The following is a 25,138-nucleotide window of genomic DNA, read 5'->3' on the forward strand; positions in this document are numbered from 1 at the left end:
GTCAAACATTGCTGCAAGAGATAAATCCAACTTATCGGCAGCTTATGATTTCATAGTCTTGGGAGATGACCCAATGACCAGTGACGAAAGCAGTTCAAGTGCTGTGATAGACATAGCGCTTGATAGCTCTCTTAGAGAGCCAATACTGCAAAGAAATGAAAATATATTTGAGTATTGGTATTCGTCACCATGACAAGTACTTAGATCGTCAGTGAAAAAGTTTTATCAGCAGCGCCTACTAGTGTAGCGAGTGAACAGCTCTTTAGCAGAGCTGGTCAATTATACGACGTGAGTGACTTTTTATGTGTTACATTAACATCACGTTGTTCAATTTTGATTATTAAAACTATATTTAAAAAAACTGGTGGTCTGTAAAGTTGGTTTACGGACGATACCATGACAACGCCATAATAAAACATCTTCTCGGACGTATAGGCCAATCGAGTTTATAGAATATTGATAGATGCGGATTGGCGAATATATCGTAGAATCGATCGAATCCAGCGATCGATTTCGTAGGTTGCGGATGGATAGTATATGGAATATAGATGATAGATGCGGGATCCTTTTTCGTGTGTGACGTCGCTGTTCATCGATTAATTAGACGTTGTTACGTCAAAAATATTAGTCACTTCAGCCTGTAATATCCCACTACTAGGCATACCTCTTCCCCCATGTAGAAGAAGGATCAGAGCTTAATCAACCACGCTGCTCCAATGCGGTAGTAAGTAATAGTAGGGAATATATCCGCCAACCCGCAGTGAAGCAGCGAGGTGGATTAAGCTCCAATCCTTCTTCATCATGGAGTAAGAGATCTATGCTCAGCAGTGGGATGTTACCGGCTGAAACGCGATCGATAATTTGGTCGTGTAAATAGGTGTTGAGTAAAAGTTTTTATATTCAAGATAAAAAAAATTATTCGTCATAATATGGTATAAATATACTTAATTTCTAAAATTTTTATATTATCTTTCACCGTTATACATACGTCATATAGAATATAAAAAAAAACAATGGAAAAATCTCGAGAAATGCTTAAATACATAAATTAATGTCCATTCCTTGTTTATGTCTATAAACTTAAATGAATTTCATTCTACTACTAAGAATCGCTTTTCTATGCACCGCTTTTGCCCTGTCCTATACCCAAAGGTTGTCTAGAAGAAATCGCTCCATTAGCGCTAAGACCGCCTTTGTACCCACCTCTATTTGTAGTACTTTTGTTTGTTTCTTTTAATGGTGTGCAATAAAGAATATTATTATTATTATTACTACTAAGATACGTTTCAGTTACATCTTATATTTAGGTAGGTACATATGTACAGTAAAGATGTATTTTTACCGTACGTATATATAATATGTTAATTTTTATGTCTTCTCAAAAAGTCATTGACCTTTTTAATTGCGAGAATAAGACAAAAACATTTTATTTTTATAGATGCTGCTCCAACGCAATAGTCCCGAATCGGGCTCTAGCGTTCGCACTAACGAAATGTCCAGTATTATTGGAGCCCGCGTCCCAATGTCGGAACTACCACGAGGTCACCGGCAATATTATTTGCCCCAACATGGTGAGGGGTATCGACTATCTCAGAGACCCTCGACTTAATAAGGTTCGTGTAAAATCTGGCGCTATAAAATTTTCATATAGCTTCAGTTTACAGCCAATTATTTTAGGAATGTAGACCGTGAGAAAATACCTAACATCGTCAGGTGTCGTTGAGGACAATTCGCGCTTATGTAGCGATCTGGGGGCACGGTAGTGCCCCCGCCAAGACGAAACAAAAAAAAAAAAAAAAAACGAAAAGCACTACCTATCTTTTCTCGAAGCGCTTCGTCGTTTTTTTGAACCCTCATAACTTGGGTTTGGATTATACCAGATAAACAAAATTCTGGGGATATGATGTCAATAGCGGATTTATTAAACATATAAAGTTTCAATTGCATAGCTCTTATACTTTAGATTTTATTGATACCTAAAAAACCCCGATTTCGTCACTCACTGATGATCATCAAAATTCATAGAGTACTTCCTGAAGTCCCAGAAAGCTGAAATTTGGTATGTAAGCTAGTATTAGTACACAAACAACAAAAAAATTCTAAAACTTGGAACTTTTACCCCCCAACCCCTTAAACTAGGAGATGGAAGTTTGTATGAGACTTCCGCAAATTTTGATGCTAGAGGTCTGAAAATTGATATAGGGACTCCTTGTTATTAATAATAATAATAAAATATATAAAAAATAAAAATCGGTTATTAGTTTATGTCGAAAATTTACATTTTGTAATTTTGCTATTTAAGTTTTGGCGGAGGTCACCGTTTGCATATCAGTTCAACATAAAATCAAAAACAGCGTGCTTAAACCGAATATTGTGAAGATTGGATGATATTTATGGTATAAAATGTGTCGAAGCTAAAATGCAGCTATAATATTGTCATAAGCAACTTACAAAAAGAAGTGAAATCCCACCAAAAACATTTTCATGTAAAATGTTGCAAAGACGAGATCATATGGCTCGCACTGTCAAAAAGTTATCAGATCTCATGTAGAACCAAGCTTCTAACTCTACACGCCCTAACTCTGCAAACCCTAACTTTACAAACTCTACACCTTAGTCAAAATATGTGGCTTGGCCGTTTCGTTACTACCGGCTGCCGATGTTGTAGATGACGACTTTCCTGTCTCATTTATATATATGTATATTTTCTTTTTATTTTTTATTATATGTATATCAATTATTCTTCTTCTTTTTATTTTTTCTTTAATAGAACTATTGTATAACAGAAACGTAATAAACAGTGAATAAATTTTTCACCTTACGCCCACGTGACGGTAGCGAAACGGCCAAGCCACATATTTTGACTAAGGTGTAGAGTTTGTAAAGTTAGGGTTTGCAGAGTTAGGACGTGTAGAGTTAGAAGCTTGGTTCTACATGAGATCTGATAACTTTTTGACAGTGCGAGCCATATGATCTCGTCTTGGCAACATTTTACATGAAAATGTTTTTGGTGGGATAAATAATTTTTAGATATAGTTAACATATTATATTAACTAAATATCAACAAATAATGTTCACTGTAAGAAAAAAGTGTTTTTCTTTTGTGTACTTAAAGTGTTTGAATGTGTTTTAGGGTCTTGCATTTACTTTAGAAGAGCGTCAGGCGCTCGGCATTCACGGTCTCTTAGCGGCCAAGTTCAAATCGCAAGAAGAACAACTGGACATTTGCAGGATATCAATCGATAGATACGAGGACAATTTGAACAAATACCTTTACCTCGTCGAGTTACAGGTGACTAAACACCATAAAGGTACCATTGATTTAATGTATTTATTAAGTTTCCCTTTGGTTCTAGGGTTTTCAAGTGTTTCCAAAAATGGTCTTTTAATATTTCTAGTTTATTTTGGGACGTGCAGTAAAAAAAATCCTTTCATTTTTGTTTCATTGCTTTATTTACTTTTCTTTTACTATAAAGCATGTTTTGAGAAAGATATAGGTTTCTATAAACGGTATATCTTGTCTTTCTGACTCGCTGGTGGAGTTAAGTTAAATGGCAATCGTGACCCTCCATCCGCCTTCAGACTAATACACTATGATAAATGTATATACTTTTGAAGAGAAGTATTTTTAATAGTATTTAATATCTTAACATATAACTTATCAAGTTTTGGTTTAATTGTGAAAGTACAAAACTATCAATATTTAAAAAAAAAGTCAGTTACAACTTTGTAACGGTTTATAATTACAGCTTTATAATACACATTATTAAGAATCGTTTGATTTTATAACGCTCCAGATACATTTAATTTTCTTTGTTTTTTTTTGTCATCAATTTTGACTACACAGATATTTGAATTTATTTATAGTGTAATTATTCGATTTCAGGACAGAAATGAGAAATTGTTCTTCCGCCTTTTGTCGGAAAACATCGAGAAGTACTTGCCAATTGTTTACACACCCACCGTGGGCTTGGCCTGCCAAAGATTTGGTCTCATTTACAGAAGACCTAGAGGTCTTTTCATCACTATCAACGATAAGGGACATATATTTAATATTCTCAAAAACTGGTAGGCAAAAGTCGGACTTCTTCTATTTTTAGTATATGAAGTTTTTAATGGTTTATTTACTTTTTAGGCCAGAACCGGATGTTCGTGCGATAGTATTCACAGATGGTGAACGTATTTTGGGTTTAGGGGATTTGGGAGCGTATGGTATGGGAATACCTGTAGGTAAACTATCCTTGTACACTGCATTGGCTGGTATCAAACCTCATCAGTGTCTCCCTATAACTTTGGACGTAGGAACTGATAATCAGGTAATTTTTCTATTAATATTCATCTTTTTAGCATACCTACTTAATAATTATTAAATATTAACCTACTTGAAATAATCAATTTTAGTTTATTCTAACAGTTCTCGGATTCTTTTTGAATCCGAAAATAGTGTTATTTAAATAAGGATCAAAATTATATAAAAAAATCTTTCAAGGAAATCTACTTTAAATTTTTCTCTAAAAGATAGTTAAAAATGTATGATACAAATATCTTAACAGTATTATTAAATAAATACGTTCGCGTTAGTCATAACGGCGGATTCCAAAACAAAAATATTCAAGTTTATTCAACTCGGCTTAGATTAAAGTAACTAATAATAGAAGAAACTTGGCGCGAATGTGCCACGCATATTTGTTAGTTTAAATTATTGTAAATAATGTTTTTTTTTCTTAGGATTTATTAGAAGACCCTCTCTACATCGGTCTGAGACAGAAGCGAGTTAGAGGTAAAGAATATGACGAATTTATCGATGAATTTATGGAAGCATGTGTACAAAGATACGGACAGAATACACTTTTACAAGTAAGTATTACATTATTTTGTATTAATTTTTTTTTATACAATTGGCAAAAAATCTTATGGTTACCTGATGGTAAGCGATTACCGTAACTTATAAACGTGTGCAACATCAGAAGCGTCACAAGTCTGTCGCCGACCGTACCCAGGAGCTCTGGTCACATTACTCACCACAGGAACATAACATTACTTAGGTCAGTGCTATTCAGCTATGATCTTTTGTAAGGTACTTTGGTAGGTAGAGAGGTACTTCCCCAGACTGGCTAAAACTACTTTATTCAATTATGCCACATAAGGAGAAATACCGTCATCGTATTTTTGTTTTAAATAAATAAAGCACCAAAATTGTTGACGTTATATGCATTGTAATATAAGTACAAAACGCGTTCAATTCAATTACATCATAAACGGTTTTAATTCTCGGTAGAATACTACCGTGGTATATGATGATTAATAAATTTGAATGATACACGTTTCTCACTCCGTCAAACTTTGAAATAAATGGGAAATTTCTGTTAAGTTTTTGCACGAAAACTATTAAACTGATTAAGATAAAACTTTAAAAGTAGGTAAATAGCAAAAAATCCGTAATATCATATAGGCCATTATTTTTCGGCTGTTGTACGGATTAAACAGCGAGGCAGATCTATTTATAAATATAATTAAAGCGAAACAAATTAAAACGTTCTGTTTTGCCAAAGTTATATTATTATATACGCAACCTTGACATTACGTCACACCTAAAAATATACATGATAGGTTCCAAAGGAGAAAAAAAACGACTAGGCTTTATTAAAACCGGTGAAAGATTAACTTTAGTTGCGGTAAGTGAACATGGGAGACAACGACCTGTATTAATTAATTATCTTGTATTTTTGTAGTTTGTATCAGTTAACCTTCGTATTTTATTCGTATTATCTAATAGAATATTATGTGGAGATCTCGACAATCGCTCGCTGTTATGTCATTACTCGCACTGTTTTTTTTTCTTTATCTGTGTAATTGACGTGTTTTACTGCAATGTGATAAGATTGTATATCGTTTATTTTTATCGATTTTTCATGAATCATATATAAATTTTGTCATAATAAGTACGATTATAGACAGGTATTTAGCGTGTTTGATGTAAAGAGAATAAAAATTAAATTATTTTATCGCTAGAATTGAACAAGAAATAAAAATTTATGAAATTAATTAAATTATAACAGGGTAAAAAAGTATTAAGTAGGAATAATCAATGAAAGGCATAAGATTAAACTTCCAAAACTTAGACCCCCTAACCTTAGAAACCTAATTATTAGTATGTTTGTAGTTAGTTTTTTACCGGTAAATGTCTTACTACAACTTTTACAATAGTCCAATCTGGTTGGTTCTGTTATTTCCTTACTTTTTAACCGACTTCCAAAAATGAGGAGGTTCTCAATTCGATTGTATTTTTTTTTAAATGTATGTTACCTCAGAACTTTGTACTGGATGGACCGATTTTGATGGTTTGTTTAATTGTAAGGCGGTGCATGTTGTGTGGTCCCATTTATTTATGTAATGGCGATCTAGTATTTCGTGTTATATTTAATTATGCGTATTTACATGACTATTTTTTGACTTGGCGATTTCAATGAAATAAGCATTACTGTTACCTATACCTATACATTTACGCGTGCGAAATATCTATTTATTTTTTACAAAAGTATTTTTCTCTTTTATCTTTAACTAATCATGTTAATTATTGAAATAAGCGTTTTAAATAAAATGTTTTATGGGCACTTCATAAAAATCTAATGTTATGACATAACGTAATGTAATACAATGTTATTTATGTGCCATTTTTAGGGTTCCGTACCTAAAGAGAAACGGGACCCTATTACTAAGACTCCGCTGTTCGTCCGTCCGTCAGTCCGTTCGTCCGTCAGTCCGTCCGTCCGTCAGTCCGTCCGTCCGTCCGTCACCAGGCTGTATCTCATGATTCATGAATCGTGATAGTTAGATAGTTGAAATTTTCATACATTTTTTTATATATTAGATGTATTTCTGTTGCCGTTATAACAATAAATACTAAAAAAACAGAATAAAGTAAATATTTAAGGGAACGTCCATGTTGCAGACATGATTTTTTCCCGTATTTATAGATAATTGTACGGAACCCTACATGTCCGAGTCCGACTCCCACTTGGCCGGTTAGTTATCTATGTACTAAATATGAGCGATTTAAATCGCTTCGTTTTAGACATTAAATAAAATTGAACATTTTTATGGTTCCCTTCTGTTGGTCAAATCGATCCAGAAAATCCTGTTTTTTTTTTTTAATTCAAGTGTACAAAATATTTACTTTTCAGTTAATTTGAAAATTTGAGTGTGTTTACTTTCAGTATTTGTAGAACTTACGGGGGGCCTATGTCCAGCAGTGGACTGCGATAGGCTGAAGTAATACGTTTAGTATAGTTGGTAAAGACCACAATTAAATAATACCGCACTCAAATAGCATTGTTTCTGTTGTGAGTAATGTAGCCAGAGCTCCTGGGGATTATCTTTATTGACTGTGGGGGTCGGTAGATATTATGCTCGCGATTATCCTGGTATTACCGGCATAGACTATAGTAATCGCTTTCTACCAGGCGTACGGTATATTAATTGTTTGCCACTGTAGTGGTGTGAAACCAGAATGTCGTAATTAAAAATAATTGTGTTTGCTCGCAAACGAAAAAAAAAACCGGCTTCAATTACATCGACAAGTAATACAACGTAGATCGACGAAAAAATAGTCAAGCAACTACGCGTTATCAAAGATTACTCAAAAAGTAGTTATCAGATCTCGATAAAATTTATATGTAACCACATGATAAACATCAGCTTTAACAAAAAAAAAAAAAAAATACAGTCGAATTGAGAACCTCCTCCTTTTTTGGAAGTCGGTTAAAAATGACAGAAAACTTTTGTCCGTAAGGTAATCAAATAAGGTAGTAATCAAATCTAACTATCTACTAGTTAATCTACTAGTTAATCTACTAGTTCTAACGACTTATCATTTTCCTTTACCATTTTCGTAGTTCGAAGATTTCGCCCTCGGGAACGCGGGTCGTTTGCTAGCGAAGTATCGGCATAAGTACTGCACGTTCAACGATGATATTCAAGGAACTGCGAGTGTGGCTGTCGCCGGCCTTATGGCGGCAGTCAGGGTTACCAAACGAAAACTCAGCGAAAACATATACTTCTTCCTTGGCGCTGGATCGGTAAGTATTTATTATTTTTACACAGTTTTTAACTGAATTTAAAAAAGGGAGATTCTCAGTTCGACTATTTTTATGTGTTCAATCCATAACTTATTACTGGACATTTTTTAATATCATATCAAAAATCGACCGTTCCAGCGAGGATAGAACCTGCATCTCCGATTTACACATTCATACACATACTGGAACAAAAGGTCGGCAAGGTTTCGATTATGTTTTTAGATTTTATAACCTACTAGGGGCAGACGTTGTAGTGCCTGGAATACAGCTACCAAATAATTTGCAATAAAATAATATCGCGACTCTAAATTGAGATGTAAACTATCCTATCTTTCAAGTTGGATCAAACTGCACAGGTGTGCAAAATTGACGCTTAATTTATATATATTAACAAGGTTTTAAGATAATCAATCTTTTAATTACATGTGTCTAATATACGAAAATGTCCCTTTCATTATGACCTCTCCCCTACGTTGATAATATTCTCATTTTATTACTTGTCAATGTAAAAACTACTTTGTTGGTTTTTTTTTTGTTTTGTTTTAGAACGAATACACTACATTATACTACATACATAATAGCAACAATAAATGTTATTTTAAAACAATCAAATTACATCAGTTGCGAAAAGAGACCTTATTGCTAACAACGGTCTATTTCAGGCAACCTTTAGGTTTTGCACCATTGCGTAAATTGATTCTATATTTTCATTGAAAACGTGAGGGTTTTTTTTTTATTTTTACAGATTATCTTTAACATTATTTTTATTTGTTTATTTTGAAAGTTTCATATTCAATAGCCAAGAGTAGGAAGTGAATCTTGTGTCAGGATTCTAAATACATACAAACAAATGCAAACCATCAGATTAGTAAAATGTATATGTAAATTAATGTATGTTGCATTATAATGAGTGGAATTCACTTCAACATTAGAAAACAATAAATGTATGTATCGTTGACACTGAAATATGTATAATGACGCAATCAGGATATAATATCAAGTTACGTATTTAACAACGTCAATTGTTGACATTTAAAATCAATATTTATCTCCTCTAGATATGCTGGCATTATGATAAGCTATGATAGTTTCATTCTAAGTGCAAAAGTATAAAAAGTCTACTAAAAAATTTTTACACAAAATATTTATGTAGTTTATCAGTCATACCTATACAAGATTTTACGTAGGATACTTTTAATTGTAATCACTCATGATATTTTTTTATTATAACACTGTTTTATTTATATAGGATTTGATAGGTTTGTTAGCGAAAAGCTGGTAAAAATAAAAGTTAAACGAGTAAAATACGTTTTTCAAAACGTTTACGATAAGGTGACGTGAAAACAAGTTCATTTAAAATTATGATGGATTGTTATATAGATCATAAATATTTTATAGAATTTCATGGTAGGAATGGTCAGTCGATTTAAATGCAGTGATAATAATAAAAGTACAATACTTTTTTAAGGTGTCTAGCAATACGCTACTTATTATCCTGTGCCTCCTTTTATAAGTGATACAAGGCAAAAATCATCACTTTACAGGAACGCGAATACAAGGTCTCAAGAAACTTTTTCGTTAAATAAATGGGCTAGGTTCAATTGGAGTATTTTTTTTTATTCGGTAAAACAATCTTCCTTTATAAATTTTTTGTAAATATTTAATTTTAAAGGTAGGTATATTATACATACATGACACATATTTAAAAATGTTTAGTTACGGTTTTTTTTGAGTTGCATCTTTTTTAGAGTTCCGTACTTCAAAAGGAAGAAACGGAATCCTTATAGTTATCACTTGTTCTCTGTCTATTTGTCTGTCAAGACCCTTTTTCTCAGGAACGCATGGAGGTATCAAGCTGAAATGAATATGAAATTAAATTATTAAACTTCTAAGCCAACGTAATCAAAAGATACAGCCGTCTATGCTGCAAATTTTCAACATTTGGAAGGGAATCAAAACCTACAGGGTACTTCCCGTGAACTCAGAATCTTGAAATTTGGTACGAAGCAACGTCTTATAGGACCGATAAAGGGAAAATTGCGAAAAGCATATGTATATATATATATATATATATATATATATATATATATATGTAATAAAAATATTTTTAATAATTTTTGAACCGTCGGTGCGCAAGTCCGTCTCGCATCTGGCCGGTTTCTTTTACACTTAGTAAGTAAGTAGTTTTTAATTAGGAGAAGACCTTTAGAATTATTTTCTTTTAATCATTTGCCTATTCATATATTTAATTAGCTTGAATTTTATAAGTTTACAGAAGTTATAGGTTTTTAAAAGGATAAAGTTATAAAATATAAAGGATTTATCAAGAGCAACACCAAACCTTTTAACAATTCAAAGTCATAGAATACTATAGTTATAAAATGACTAGATGCTTTAGTTATGAAATTAACTGTCAATTCTATGCAACCGCACTTAAATCACAAAGCATGAATAATATTGTATATTTCCAGTCATGCATTACTGACAAAAGGGTACAACTTGACAAGTTTTTTTAACAGAGTTATATCTTTTTGCGAAAAATTGCGTAGCTATAGCAGGTAGAAAAACCTGAATTAGACCAAAAATATTATTTTTTTCTTATAATGCCCACGTTAAAATCATAAAAGGGTATAACTTGACTTACATCACTATCTCAGGAGGCATAGATATATATTAATTAGTAGAAATAAGTGCTAAAAATTCCTTAAGTTAATATAAAATAACATACAATATCAAAATTGTTTTTCAAAATTGGCTTCAGAATTATTTATCAGCTTTGTTAAAGTATTTTTGTGGCGTATTTGTAGACTTACGATAACAAATATCATTTCCTAAAGGTTTTAATAGACACTATAGACTTGTTATCAATAAGATTAGTTCTATTTATTTATAGGAATGAAGTGATTTATTGTATTATCAAAATCGATCATATTGTTACTAATTCTGCAAATTTTCACGTGCTCGACACGCATAAAAAGTAATCGATCATATCATATTTGACTCGTTTTACGTAATATCTATCAGCTGACAAATATTATCGTCTATAACATTGCATTATATTTGGATAGATTTATTTATAAACATATTTACAAAATGTATAAATATATGTCCTCTTGTGACCATGGTTGCTGTGTAGTATCCGAAACGTCGGGCATGTAAAAAAATAAAAAAAAGAATACCTAATAAACCGAGATAAAATACGAAAAAAAAAAAATGTTTTATTATATTGTATACTGTATATGACTAGAAGTTTCCGAATTTTTAGTAATTTTCTATCAATTAGTCGGGAACTCCGGAAGTTGAATAAGTTTTTGTTTTGTAAAATTTTGGGTACATCGTATATTTTTACAAAGCGATTGTTTACTGATTTCTATAATTTCTTATGGATTGCGACAAACTTTTTAACCGACTTCCAAAAAATGAGGATGTTCTCAATTCGATTGTATGTTCATGTATTACCTCAGAACTTTGAATGGGTGGACCGACTTTAATAATACTCGTTTTAATCGAAAACTGATGTTTGTTTTGTGGTCCTATTTAAATTTAATCGAGATCTGATGATTACTTTTTGAGTAATCTTTGATAGCGTGTATTTAATTAACTATTTTTTCCTCTACTTACGTAAAAAATGTCGATGTGATTGAAGTCGTTTTTTTTTTTCGTTGGCAAGCAAACTCAAGTATAGTTGCTTTTGCTTGCTAAGGATACTTATTGGTGTATACTCGTACAAAGAATGCAATCTCGCATGACCTTAGTACCAAGTTCTAGCTTCTAGCAGAGTCCAGTCATAAGATTGGGATTTTTAATAAAAATATCATTATAAAATGTAACTATTTTATATTAAAACATTAGTATTTTAAAAACAATATGTGTCTACAGTTACATATACATATTATGTCCTATCTGAATCTGGGTAGGACATACACAAATACAATTAATTTTATTTTCTAGCAAATATGTAATGTAATACTACAAATAAACTTCATTTTAAATATAATTTCGTAAATAAATAATGACTTTCCGCGTCGAATTATACGTCAATACTACGTCAGAATACAAAAAAAAAAAAAATGTACGCACGAAAACATCATAATTGTGTACACAATTACACATACCTTATGACGTGTGTTGTAGAATACGGACGGTTTCTTGGATATTTAGCTGAAGAGTTCTAATATGTACGATTTTATTTTTCTGTTACCCACACATTAGGAATTTTAAACATTTTTAAATATCATATCAAAAATTGACCGCTCCAGCGGGGATCGAACCCGCGTCTCCGACTGACCGTGTCGGCGCAAACATTAAAAATAGCATGGTATCGTCTCTTGTCAAAGATTTTCATTGTAATATGAAACTTTGAATAGTTACGGGTTTCTGTAAAGAACTCACTATAGACGGCGCCACGGTTCGCTTAAACCGAATATAAAAATCATCATATCAAAAATTTCGATCTAGCGGGTACATCGTTCCATAGCTTAATTGGCTAGAGCGCCGAACACGGTCAGTCGGAGACGCGGGTTCGATCCCCGCTGGAGCGGTCAATTTTTGATATGATATTTAAAAAATGTTTAGAAGAGTTCTAAATTTAGGTAGACACATAGACAATGCTATTATGATTTGAAACACTCTGAATGATAATATTAAAAATATGGTGTCATACAGGTAAATTAGCTAAAGTTCATACTATACATACGCATATTATGCTTGTTAGTAAGGGTTTTGTGACGTCACATTGCATTCGCATTACGAAAATTCAATTATTTATTTATTTAAAAAGCGTTACACAGTAAATATCTATTTTACAGTTTTGTAGCATTAATCTATCTAGTACATCTGTAAAGTGTGACAGAGATAGGTACTATTTTGTTTCGTCTGTTACGTGATATAACTTGGTGTGTCTGTGGAAGACATTGTAATAAAATTGTATTCGTATGGGTAAGGTGCACGTGCCAAATTTCGATTACTGACCTATTGCAAGTAAATGTTATTAAACTGATAATATATTAATTAATTGTTGGATTTGTATTTCATAGATCCATATTCATGTTCATTTGTCTTTCACTACATGCTTATAAAATCTTGTTAAAAGGACTTTACAAGTAAAATTAGATTAATTAATGACATGAAATGATATTTTATACTAGGAGTTACATATTTATTATGAGTCCAGTTATTTATCAATTTATTTCGTACCTTTGTTAAACTCAATTAATGAAAATTTACTTTATCTTATATAGTTTATTTACATTTCATACTTCATACTTTGCTCAAATCTTTTAAACTTTCAACAGGCAGCAAACGGTATTGCGAATCTGACAGTAGCCGCGATGGTGTCTGAAGGTCTAACGGAGAAACAAGCTCAAGATCGAGTCTACATGTTTGATGTTGACGGTCTCCTGTCGACGAGACGAGAGGGGGGAGTTCCCCCCCATGCGAAAGTGTTTGGAAAAGACGTTGAGCCCGAAAAGGACTTTGAGAAATGCATCGCCAAGATTAAACCTAGCTGTCTTATTGGTAAGGATTGATTGATTGAAATGAAATTAATTGATTTTTTGATTCACGGATATATCCCTACTTTGAGTAATAATCGCTATCAGGTATTTATGATAACAACCGGAACCGACGTCTTAACGTGCTCTCCGAGGCACGGTGGAGAGACCTACAAGGACAGACATCCAAACCGGAACGAAATATTTGTAGAAATACAATTATCCATCCCGAGCTGGAATCGAACCCGCAAACCGTCGATGTTTTAGGCGACTACTCACATCACTACACCAGAGCGGTTGTTAACGTTAAATTATGATAACGTATAATATATCTTTTATTAATTTATTTTATAATATAATATATTTTTATGTTTTTACATTTTATTCTCGTCACCAGGTTGTTCAACAGTGGGCGGAGCGTTCACGCCCACCGTGTTGAAGCAGATGGCTAAGAACACCGAGCGACCGGTCATTTTCGCTCTCTCGAACCCTACCAGCAAAGCAGAATGTACCGCTCAAGCTGCCTACGATAATACTGATGTAAGATTACACCTATACAAAATTTTATTTTCCCTATGAAGTATATTGTAAAACATGTTTGAATATCTCGTCTTTGTTATGCAAAATCTTTATGTAATACATTCTTTTACACACAATTACAATCAAAGACAAAATAATTAAAAATATACACCAAACAGCCACTATATTAATTTCATCGCGAAAATCCTTTCAGCAATTGACTAGCCCGTTGGTGCAGTATGCAGTAACCCTGCTTTCTGTCCCGGGGGTCGTGGGTTCGATTCGCGCCTTAAGTCTGGGTGTGATATATTTATTAATATATACGTAATATTACCATGTTATCGAAATTAAAATATGTTGTTATATCAACCGACTTTTACCCTTAACGTGTGCTTTAGGAACTCAAAACCGTATGTGGGTGATTTTACGACTAGATACAAAACTGATTAAAACCGCCTTGAACTGGTATTTCAAAGCCTTGTGCAGAAAATAATCTGAAGCGTAACTGCAAGCGACTTTTTATAATATCATAAAAATAGATTGTCCTTGTCAATTACTGTGCATAATATTTGAAGGTCTAGGTTACATTCGTAAAAAAAAAAACGCAAATGTTATGAATGAATAAAGTTGCTGCTTGTTTTTTTTTGTATTTTTTTTTTATTTAATGTTCGCATACAATTACGATAATTATCTTGAATATAGCGATAGAAACTTCTTCGATGGAGATTGTTCGCAATTGTTTTAAAATGTACTTTTAAAATATTATGATTTGCAATGCCGTGCAGGAGTAAAAACATTTTGAATTGATTTTGTAAAGAATATGTTTATGTAACTTAAATTATACACGTATATTATTTTTAAACGAAGATCAAATATCATTTACTTCTGTTCTATTTAAAATTTGTCATTAGATGTAAAGTCTGAAATTGGACTAAAACATTGAAAGAAACATGAAACATTAAAGGCTCGTCCTAGACGTAGTGTGAAGTCTAATTTTTAAATTTTAACTGAGGTAGGGCACAGCAGGAATTTCCTGCTCAAAATATGGAGCAGCCCGACTGGGGTAGTACCTCGACCTTACAGAAGACCACAGCTAAATAATACTGTTTTCAAGCAGTATTGTGTTCCAGTTGGTGAGTAAGGTGCCAGAGCTCCTGGGGGGATTGGGTCTATAGGGTCGGCAACGCGCTTGCGATGCTTCTGGTGTTGCAGGCGTCTATAAGCTACGGTAATCTCTTACCATCAGGTGAGCCGTACGCTTGTTTGGCGAACTAGTGACATAAAAAAAATCCTTATATAAACAATTAGTAGGTTAATTTTATTTTATCTTTTTTATTATTTTCACTCAAGGACTCAATTCCCTTACGCTAATCTTTTCTTCCAATAGTACACAAAGTTCGTAACTAGAATTATAGTAAGGTAGGTCAGGTTTACAAGGCGCTCTTTAGCGCTAGTTACTTATTACAACATATACATTTTCATTTAATTATTTACTTTAAAAATAGATAAAGAAAATTCCATTACATAGTCACATAATTTTTAAACATTGATAATGCTTTAATTAAATTATCCGCATTACTGATTTACACATTGATTGACGATAGCATTTATAATAATAACTTTTTATATGGATTATTTTTTATATAGACCAGTTTTATGTGGTAACGTATTTAATATTACTCTTTTATACTGGTGTTGTTTTAACCCATTAGAGGTCAGTGTACTCAATTGTAATTTCATGAAACATACTGTTATTTTTATTTTTTCTTCTTTTCAGTGTTCTTTTGTTCTCATTCAATACGAAAATAAAAAAAAAAATAAAAAAAATATGGGTACTTTTTTTTTACCTCTAATACTGTTACTTTGTGAGTTATTTACCGCAAGGTATGGCTACTTTGTAGTAGTTGTGTGTAGTTTTAGGACACAGCAGGAAATGTCTTGCTCTAAATTTGGAGCGGCCCAACTGGAGAGTACCTTAACCGTACAGAAGGCACAACTAAATACATATTACTCTAAAGTAGTGTTGTGTTCCTGTTGTGAGTAATGTTGCCAGAGCTCCAGTGGAGCGTAACGGATTAGGGTCGGCAACGCGTTTGCAATAGGCTTCGGTATCTGTACGCTATCAGACAGACCGTTCGGTTCCAACTGTGTGTTGCACAGATGTAGCAAAATAAAAATGTCTTGCTATATCAGCCGGCCGATATTCATAACATAAGAATGAAGTTGCTTACTTTAGAAACAGATGACGATGCGTGTAATGTACGTTAATGATTTAGTAGTTAAAGTGTAATGTGTTTCCAGGGCCGGTGCATCTTCGCCTCGGGCTCCCCGTTCCCCCCGGTGCAGTGGGGCGGGCGCGAGTTCCACCCGGGGCAGGGCAACAACTCGTACATCTTCCCCGGCGTGGCGCTGGGTGTCATCGCCACCGCCACGCACCACATACCCGAGACCATGTTCCTCACGGCTGCTAGGGTACAAATATTTTTATTTATTTATCTATACACTAGTGGTCGAATTTCGTCGAATAAACATAAACAATATTAATCTGTGAACTATAATATTCTCTAGTATAAAATATAATTATAGCCTATGTCATTTACTGAAAGAATGATTTAAATCGATCCAGTAGTTTTGATTTATTCATTACTGCCCGTGGCCCGCACGCGTTAACTTTAGAGTAAAAGCCGGCCGGAACCGCCGCAAACGCTACGTACCGCAATTTTTAAATCTGTAATATCATCGAAAATATTTATTTAAATCATATGCTGTAAAGGACCATATAGATCTATATTAAAACAACAATGTATTTAAGGTATTTAATTAGATAAGGATTAATGCTGTATTGGTTAAAATCGCTTCGAAAATTAGCCATTATTTGTCGTAAAAAGTAAATGACAAAAAAATGTTATTTTGTGATATCCATAAGGGATAGACATATACCATAGCGAAGTTTTCTGTAGACCTTATCAATATGTACAATACTTAGTACATTATTTTGATAAATCTCGTAGGGTTCAGGCTGCGTTTGCAATGTAAGCGGAAAAAATGTAATTATTTACGACATCACATTAGAAACCTCAAAAATAACAGTATTTCTCCACTATTTAATGGATGTTATTATACACATAAATCTTCCTCTTCAATCACTATATCTATTAAAAAAAACCGCATCAAAATCCGTTGCGTAGTTTTAAAGATTTAAGCATACATAGGGACATAGGGACAGAGAAAGCGACTTTGTTTTATACTATGTAGTGATAGGAATGGTATTAGTTCCACTCGGATGCTACGCTGGCTAGTGCCGTTCCTGAAGGTTTAAATAAGTATTTGTCATGGGAGGGTATCGAATCTGACAGTGAGGTACAGTAACAGTAATCACGGCAGCGATTGTCACATACCGGTATTTATTTTTCCATACGATCATTTTCGCACGTTATGAAATAAACTACAACATTCTACAGTACACAGTATTTAGTTTGATCAACTTGTTATTACTTTTCTCTGTCCATACATAGTTACAGTTTTTTGTTTTGTTGTATAAATATAAATAATAATTTAAAATAAATTTGTATTTCCATGTTTAAACAATAATAATTTTGTTAAAACCACGTTTACACTAAACAAATCAAAGTTTAACAAATTCGAAAGACTAACGAGTAGATTTGGCGTCATCTCTACGTTTCGTCAACGGAATGTGAGTGGGCGTGTAATGTCAATAAACACACTCGCGAAAGTCAACAAAGCCACGATCCGTGCCAATTGATAAAGAACATATTATATAACAGATACATTATTGTTAGTAGGAATAATATATATATAAATATGTTAATGTGTTAAGATACACAAATGGTCGTCTGTTACTATGGTAGGCCGTAATGAATGTGACAAAATGTTTACAAGGATATTTTTCAGACATAACAGTCACGTGAATGTTCAAATGCAAATTATTGTTAATTTCGTGAAATACTACAGTGGAATTTAATTTTGTCGAAAATGTGGGAAATATTCCTTTAGTATAGGTAGTCAAATATCGGAGGGTAGGTATGGTTGGTAGGGTCTAACCAAACTTACGGTCGGTGACGCGTTTCTGACACTCCTGTTGTTGTAGACGGTATGGAGTATAATAGGCTACGGTAAATGATCAGTCTGACGTTACGCTTGTTTTCCTCATTAGTGCTATTAATTTTTTTTATAAACCAGTGTGCTTTAGACCACACGATTAAAGTTTAATACGTAGCTCTCTCTCTTTCTATCTTTACTAATTTATATCTCCCTCTCAACTTCTGTTCGTCTTGACGGCAAAAACTTTATTTTGACATTATTGAAGTAAAATTTCTGTACGCGCGCTTGAATTGGGGAGTGTAAGCTGGTGAATGCGTGACTCTCATCACGAAAAGTGTGAAAATGTAATGTAATAAATATAGAAATTAGAATGATATAATATTGTACACATACTACAATACTATCTACGTACAAATACTATCTACTTATTAAAATGAGGTAACTGGTATGGGCTTAAAAACTTGGTATATATTTTCAATTTTAAATAATAATAAAAAGTAGTCAAACCATAAGAGCTAAAACAAAATGTCACATACAAAGCTATTTAAAAATATTGTTGTTTACGTTCGTTTTTTTTTTATTACTTTTAATTTTAGTTGGCAAATGACATAAGACTCACGCCAAGTGTTGAAACATTATTACATGTGGTACGTTTTTATATTTGTGTTTTTTGCATGTAAATAAAATGGTTATATTTTTAGATGTTTCGTTTTGTAGATAATAATTGGATAAGAAAAATAATGAAAATTTAATTTGTACAAGATATCATCTATCCTATAGTAAAACTGTAACTGGGTCAATCCTTATTAGTAGAAAATCCGAAACTAAATCGATCTTCACCGAGCTGACAATAGAATGATAATAATTAAGCCTAGATAGTAAATTAAAATTAACTTTTTATTTCCGCAATAAAAAGTTAATTTTACATTAATTATATTACGATTTCAATAACATGCAATAATATTAATAAAATTCAAAACAAAAAAGATACATAAAATTCCTAACTGAATTTTAAAATTCATTGATTAAATTTAATTTTATTAATAATTACTAAAAATGTTTCTTTGTTTATTCTAGATCCCTATAGAGGCCTCCTCCATTTTTCTTCACATAATTCTGTCACTCGCTTTATTAGTCCATTCTTTTCCCACTGTATCAAAAATTTCATCAAGCCATCTTTCCGCCGGTCTACCTTTGGTTCTCTCGCCTATAGGTCCTTTCCAGAATGTAATCTTTTTCGCCCACCTGTATTCTTTCATACGTGCAATACGGCCATTTCAGTCATTACGGTCATTTTCATTCAACGTTTTGTTTTTCTTATATCCGTGTTTCTCTTTTTGTGTCTCAACTTTAGATTTAGAATTTTTAGTGTTTATCCAAACGCTTTTAAAAAAAGTCACGTAAACTTTTTTGCTATCCAATTAACGATAATTTATATTTATACCAATAAATAATGTACGGAATTGGGCATACAATATTTTTTTTTGAGTAAAGCTTCTTTACGCACTCTTGACTTTTCTGGTGAATGCGTGACGAGAGCGTTACGAAAAGTGTGATCGGGCGAGGCGAACGGAAGTTGAGAGGGAGATATAAGTTAGTGATGATAGAAAGAGAGTTATGTTTCGTATGACTGTAGGGACGACTAAAGAAGTTTTCTTCAATTGTGTGGTTTAAAGCACAGTCGTTTTTTATATCTTGCTATTTGACCTGACCTACTGTTATTGTTGGCATATCTTGCGATCTGGCGAACGCTTCAAGCTTAATTAAAAAAAAAATGTAAAGGAATAAGAAAATTAATCACATAACCTGATTAAAATAATACTGTTTTCAAGCAGTATTGTGTTCCTGTTGGTGAGTAAGGTGACCAGAGCTCCTGGGGGATTGGGTCGGCAACGCGCTTGCGATGCTTCTGGTGTTGCAGGTGTCTATAAGCTACGGTAATCGCTTACCATCAGGTGAGCCGTACGCTTGTTTGCCGACCTAGTGACATAAAAAAAAATTAAAGAAGACTCGTTTTTTTTTAAATCGTCTTATATTTATTGTTTTACAGACGTTAGCCAACTATGTGAGCGAGAATGACCTGGCCATCGGTCGCATCTACCCGTCGCTTGCTGAAGTCAAGGAGGTTTCAGTCGCGATAGCGATAGAGGTCGCTAAGATGGCTTACGATGAAGGTACGTTCATTTATTATCGTTTTAATAACGGTTATTTCATTGATTTAATATGTAACGATTTTGTTGTTATAACTTTTAATTGTAGTCCAGGAGATAAATTATTTTATTTGTTGAAATAAAATATGAGTTACGATATTATACACCGAATGCTATATAAGTTTATAGCTTTTACTTATTCCATAGAATTTCTAGAAATTTTAAAATAATTTGCAGATTGAGTGAAATTCAGGTTAAAATTGATTTCGAAGTTTTTAAACTGGAAACGTATATTTAGTTAGTAGTATAGTTTGAAAATAATCTTACTGCTGTTGCCAACATGTACATACCGTTTTTATGAATATGGTGTGATTCGTTCAATATAAAAATATCAGGCTTTTATACAAACATAAAATGTTCACTAAATTGTTAAGATAAACTAATAAATGAAGAAATCTAGTCTTGTATGTCTTTGAATACAAAATTGTTAGTTCAGATAAGTTTGCGAATGGGTTCGAACATTTTTGTATGGAGCCTGGCATATCTAGCCGCCGCCATCTTGATTTTTTTTTCAAAATTTCCGAGCACGATAAAAGTGGCATATTTGGATAGAGGACACTTATACAAACAAAAAATGTTAAATAACATGGTATCCTAAAGTGTCACGTTTCCAAGATATTTGGAAGTAAAGATCGCCATTTGTGTCCAAAGGCGATCATTGAAAAATCGAGTAATTACGTAAGGACAACACCATACATAAATAATGTACTTGACACTTGTTTAGAAAGAAATTTGAATACATGTAGTTGTTGTCAATTAGGTAGTTACATATAAAGAATATTAATTTTTATTTTGGAAACAAACAGTATAGTAAAATAAAAACTGACACAAAAAATTCCAATAAAGTTTTCAATAACAAGCAATTCGTAAGAAGAAAAAAATGCAAACCAAAAATAAAATTACTTATTTATCTAGGATACGGTTCCGTGTATCCGAAGCCGGTCGATTTCGAGAAACACATAAAGATGTATCAATATGACTTCAACTATGAGTCTCAGTTGCCAGACAGCTATTGTTGGCCGGAATATCCTCCGGTCGATTATAAAGATTGCGAAGGAAGAAGTTCACCGGTTTTCGTTTAAATGTTCAATCGATAAGGCGTTAGTTGTGAATATATATGACATTTTAATTTTTTCGCATTATAAACGGTAAAAGATAGTGTGGTCGAGCTATAGCGTAATTTGTGAGTAGCAAACATATAATTGATATAGTTTTTGAGGATCGTAGAGAGCGCATTCGTAAATCTTGTTGATAGTTATCGCTTCAACATTAAAATAAACACATTAGGAGTACTTTAGTCTCGCTAGTACATTACATTAGTTATTTCATATAATAAGAAAATATTTCAATTGTGCACTTAAAAAATCACATAATTTACTTTTATAAATATAATTGGAAAACATATATAATGTAATAGTAACGGATTTTTTTTTATTAGTACGTTGAAGAGAGAGGTTTACTTTCAAAATTATTTTTTTTTTAAATAATAGTACATAACATACAAATATATTGACACACTATTTCTTTGATTTTAATCAAAAATATTAAAAATTTCAGGTCTCGCTTCAGTGTATCCCGAGCCTAAGGATCTGGCGAAACACATCGAAAATCAAATGTACAACTATTACTATGAGAGCTCTATGCCAGTTGTATGGGAATGGAAGCCAGAAGAGAAGTTCAACGTGCGACCCATTCAACCAGTGCCCAAGAATATTTAAAACAGTATTTTTATTTTATTTAAAGTATTTTTATGCAAACCGATGTTGGTTTGGTGTTTAGAATTTTTTCTCGTATTCAAACATGTTTTACCTCTGTATTAGATGTTTTTAAGCTATTCTACGCAAGATTGAATAAGTCACGCTGTTCTAATGATACTAGATTGATTTAGTGACAAATTTTAAACAAAGGAGTATGTGACTAAGGGATATATTTTTTTTTACATGATTTATATGATTTTAGAATAAAAATTGTAATAATGAACGACAGAGTATACGCACATTGTAATTTATAAGACAGCAAATTTGATAATAATATGCAAAAAATAAATATTAAATTAGTCTAGAATCAATATAATGTCCTGACTTGCTTGATGCAATATTACAACGTATTATAACAAACGTACTAAAGTACTTTTTTTTTTATTAATTTTAAATTATTGAAACATTGTCATTTAATGATTTTTTTTTCTGTGTGATTTACATATATAATTTGATAAACACTGTATCCTAATTAATAGTATTGATAAGTATATTTATCGTATGTATGTATGTGTCAGTAGATATAGTAACTTTATTTGTGCGTAGTGTATGTGGCCTTTGTATCGCTTGAGCCTGTTACGATTTATATCGGATTGGTAGTTTTAGGCTTGTATCGTTCACAAATTAATTAAAAATTAATTGAGTGTTGCAATATAGTCATATTTTTCCATTCTTTTTTTTTTTAGATAATTTTTTCCAGTATTTTTGTTGAGTATTACGTCAATTACGGAATTCAACGTCTAGTCACCGCGGCATTACCGTCACCTTATATACTTAAATTTATTACGTTTAAAAATAAAATAAAATACCTTAAAAGACACGTAGAAAAATTTATTGTAAGAAATTTTTATTAACATTGTAATCGTGTGTACCCAACCTCTGTCGTTGGATTCGGCTTAATATACCAGGAAGTGAGACGTATATTAATTGTTTAATCAAAAATGATGAGGAACGGTTTCATTGATTGCTGATAAAGCTATCTGACATATAACAATATCCAACAGATAAGAGTTTGATTTATTTTTTCTTCACCGTCGAACTCCACTTTATATGTCATTCATCAGAGTTGTAGTTACTCAAATACAGTAAAAAAAGTGTAATAGCCGTTCAGTAGCGTTCGGGATAAACTTTATCAGCAAACGTCGAAACAGACTCTAAATAATAAATGTTTATTACTATTGTGAGAGATTTTAACTATCTCATTAATGTATTTGTTTCAACAATGTATATTTACTATGAGTAAAGTATCCGTTTTTTGTTCAGTATTTTAAGGTAGTGAGAAAAAATTTTATTTTCGCTGAGCGAAAAAAAAATTTATGTTGAATCAAGTTTTATGTCATGTACCCAGTATCTATTGATACGAAGTGATTATGTTGCTGTGAGATGTGTGTAGGTTTTGAACTAATCCACGTTTATTAAAATAATTTATTAATCGTAACAATTTGTTCTGTTATGGTGTGATATTGTAATAATTATGCGATGTGAAATTAAATATTTTATTTCTAGGCCGTTTTTTCGTTGTTTTAGATAATGAAAGGTTTCAGTTGAATTTTTTATTGTAATAAATGAGGAATGATATGTTGTCATTATATTTTCATTATTTCAAATATTGACATTTAATATAATATTGCTAAATAAATTACTTTTCCGAACTTTTCATTTTTTAAATTTTTTGAAATAATTTTTATGAAAATAAGTGCCCATGACGTTGTGCTTTTTAAATTATTAAACTTCTAATAACCACACTTAAGTAGCAAAGCAAAAAACATTGATTCATTTGATAATATAAATTTTAAAAATAATTTTATGATTTATAAACAAATGATTCACAAAAGATTTCCTATTATTATAGAATAAATTATTTTATTTCTTATTAAAACGTAAGTGTGGTTGTTTATATGAATGAAAGTGACGTGTTACATGCTATCCACAACGTTTACATGTCTGTCTAAAGCGATCCGTACAAAATTATTGTTGACTATAAATTATTTCAGTACATCATTTTCAAAATTGGTTCTCTCCAAATTCAAATTTATGAAAAAAAAAAAATTTAGATACTTTTAAGTATTACAATAAAACCCATTTAATTTCTTTCAAATGAAGTCTAATATAATGCTGTATCCTATTAAATTAGTGGTATCAAAGTGTTGTGGTGGAATTGTGGTATAGTTAACTAGTTTTGAAAATTAACTCTTGATGTATCACTGAAATAACAGCAATAAATATTGTTTATGTGTCACGATACTTATTCAGCTTGTATTAATTTTTAATCATTGTATTGACGTGTTTGGGTTCGTTATTCTAAGTTCAGTCTACTAGGTCAATGTGTTTGTTCTCTAGAATATAAATTGTTCGATTATAACGAATGGATGTTACTAATTAAAAATGTTCAAAACCTTATTGTGATTTTATTTAAATTTTTACCTTTCCCAATATTTGTAGCAGCAGTATTTAAGTAAATCAAAAAATATAAAAATGAATGAACTGGTATCGTATAGTGTTCTGTTTTTGTTGCTACCAACATTTATCGCACTAATTAAAGTTCTTTTGAGCAGTAAGTAATTTTTTTAACCTATAAAAATGTTATAAGAATTATATTTATTGACAGATATTAATGTTTAAATAAACATGACATAAAATGTTTAGTAACCTGTTACTTTTGGTTAATACAGAAGTTTGTATCACCTAAAAGTAGTTAAAAAAATTGTCCAAGTTTAGTATTAGTTCATAATTCTGCTATTAATAATGAGATAACGGACTTAAAGATTTTCATTAACATGGGGTATAAAACATAAAACGTAAGTGTCAAGGGTACGCGTACTTTAAAACCGCCGTGTAAGTTCGTTGGCGATCCGACAAGTTTGAAATTTGGTCGTAACCCGCTTCCGCTCGTGCGCGTTGCACAACTGCGAGCCGCGAGCCACCAATTTTAACCGACTTCCAAAAAAGGAGGAGGTTCTCAATTCGATTCAGAACCTTAGAACTTTTGACTGGGTGGACTGATTTTCATGATTTTTATT

General features: G+C 32.1%; 1 protein-coding gene across 1 annotated transcript; it reads left to right on the plus strand.

The window, feature by feature from the left end:
- The first annotated feature begins 801 nt into the window (after positions 1-801).
- On the plus strand, positions 802-23,704 carry LOC123657604 (NADP-dependent malic enzyme-like). The gene is made up of 12 exons (XM_045593127.1): positions 802-806; positions 1,439-1,613; positions 3,134-3,292; positions 3,887-4,068; positions 4,136-4,316; positions 4,729-4,857; positions 7,896-8,078; positions 13,373-13,595; positions 13,968-14,110; positions 16,391-16,561; positions 20,202-20,325; positions 21,919-23,704. Exons 1-12 carry the CDS (start codon positions 802-804, stop codon positions 22,077-22,079), a joined length of 1,836 nt encoding a protein of 611 aa, XP_045449083.1. The 3' UTR covers positions 22,080-23,704.
- The last annotated feature ends 1,434 nt before the right edge of the window (positions 23,705-25,138 follow it).

Source organism: Melitaea cinxia, chromosome 11 (genome assembly GCF_905220565.1).
Source record: "Melitaea cinxia chromosome 11, ilMelCinx1.1, whole genome shotgun sequence".
Lineage (NCBI taxonomy): Eukaryota > Metazoa > Arthropoda > Insecta > Lepidoptera > Nymphalidae > Melitaea > Melitaea cinxia.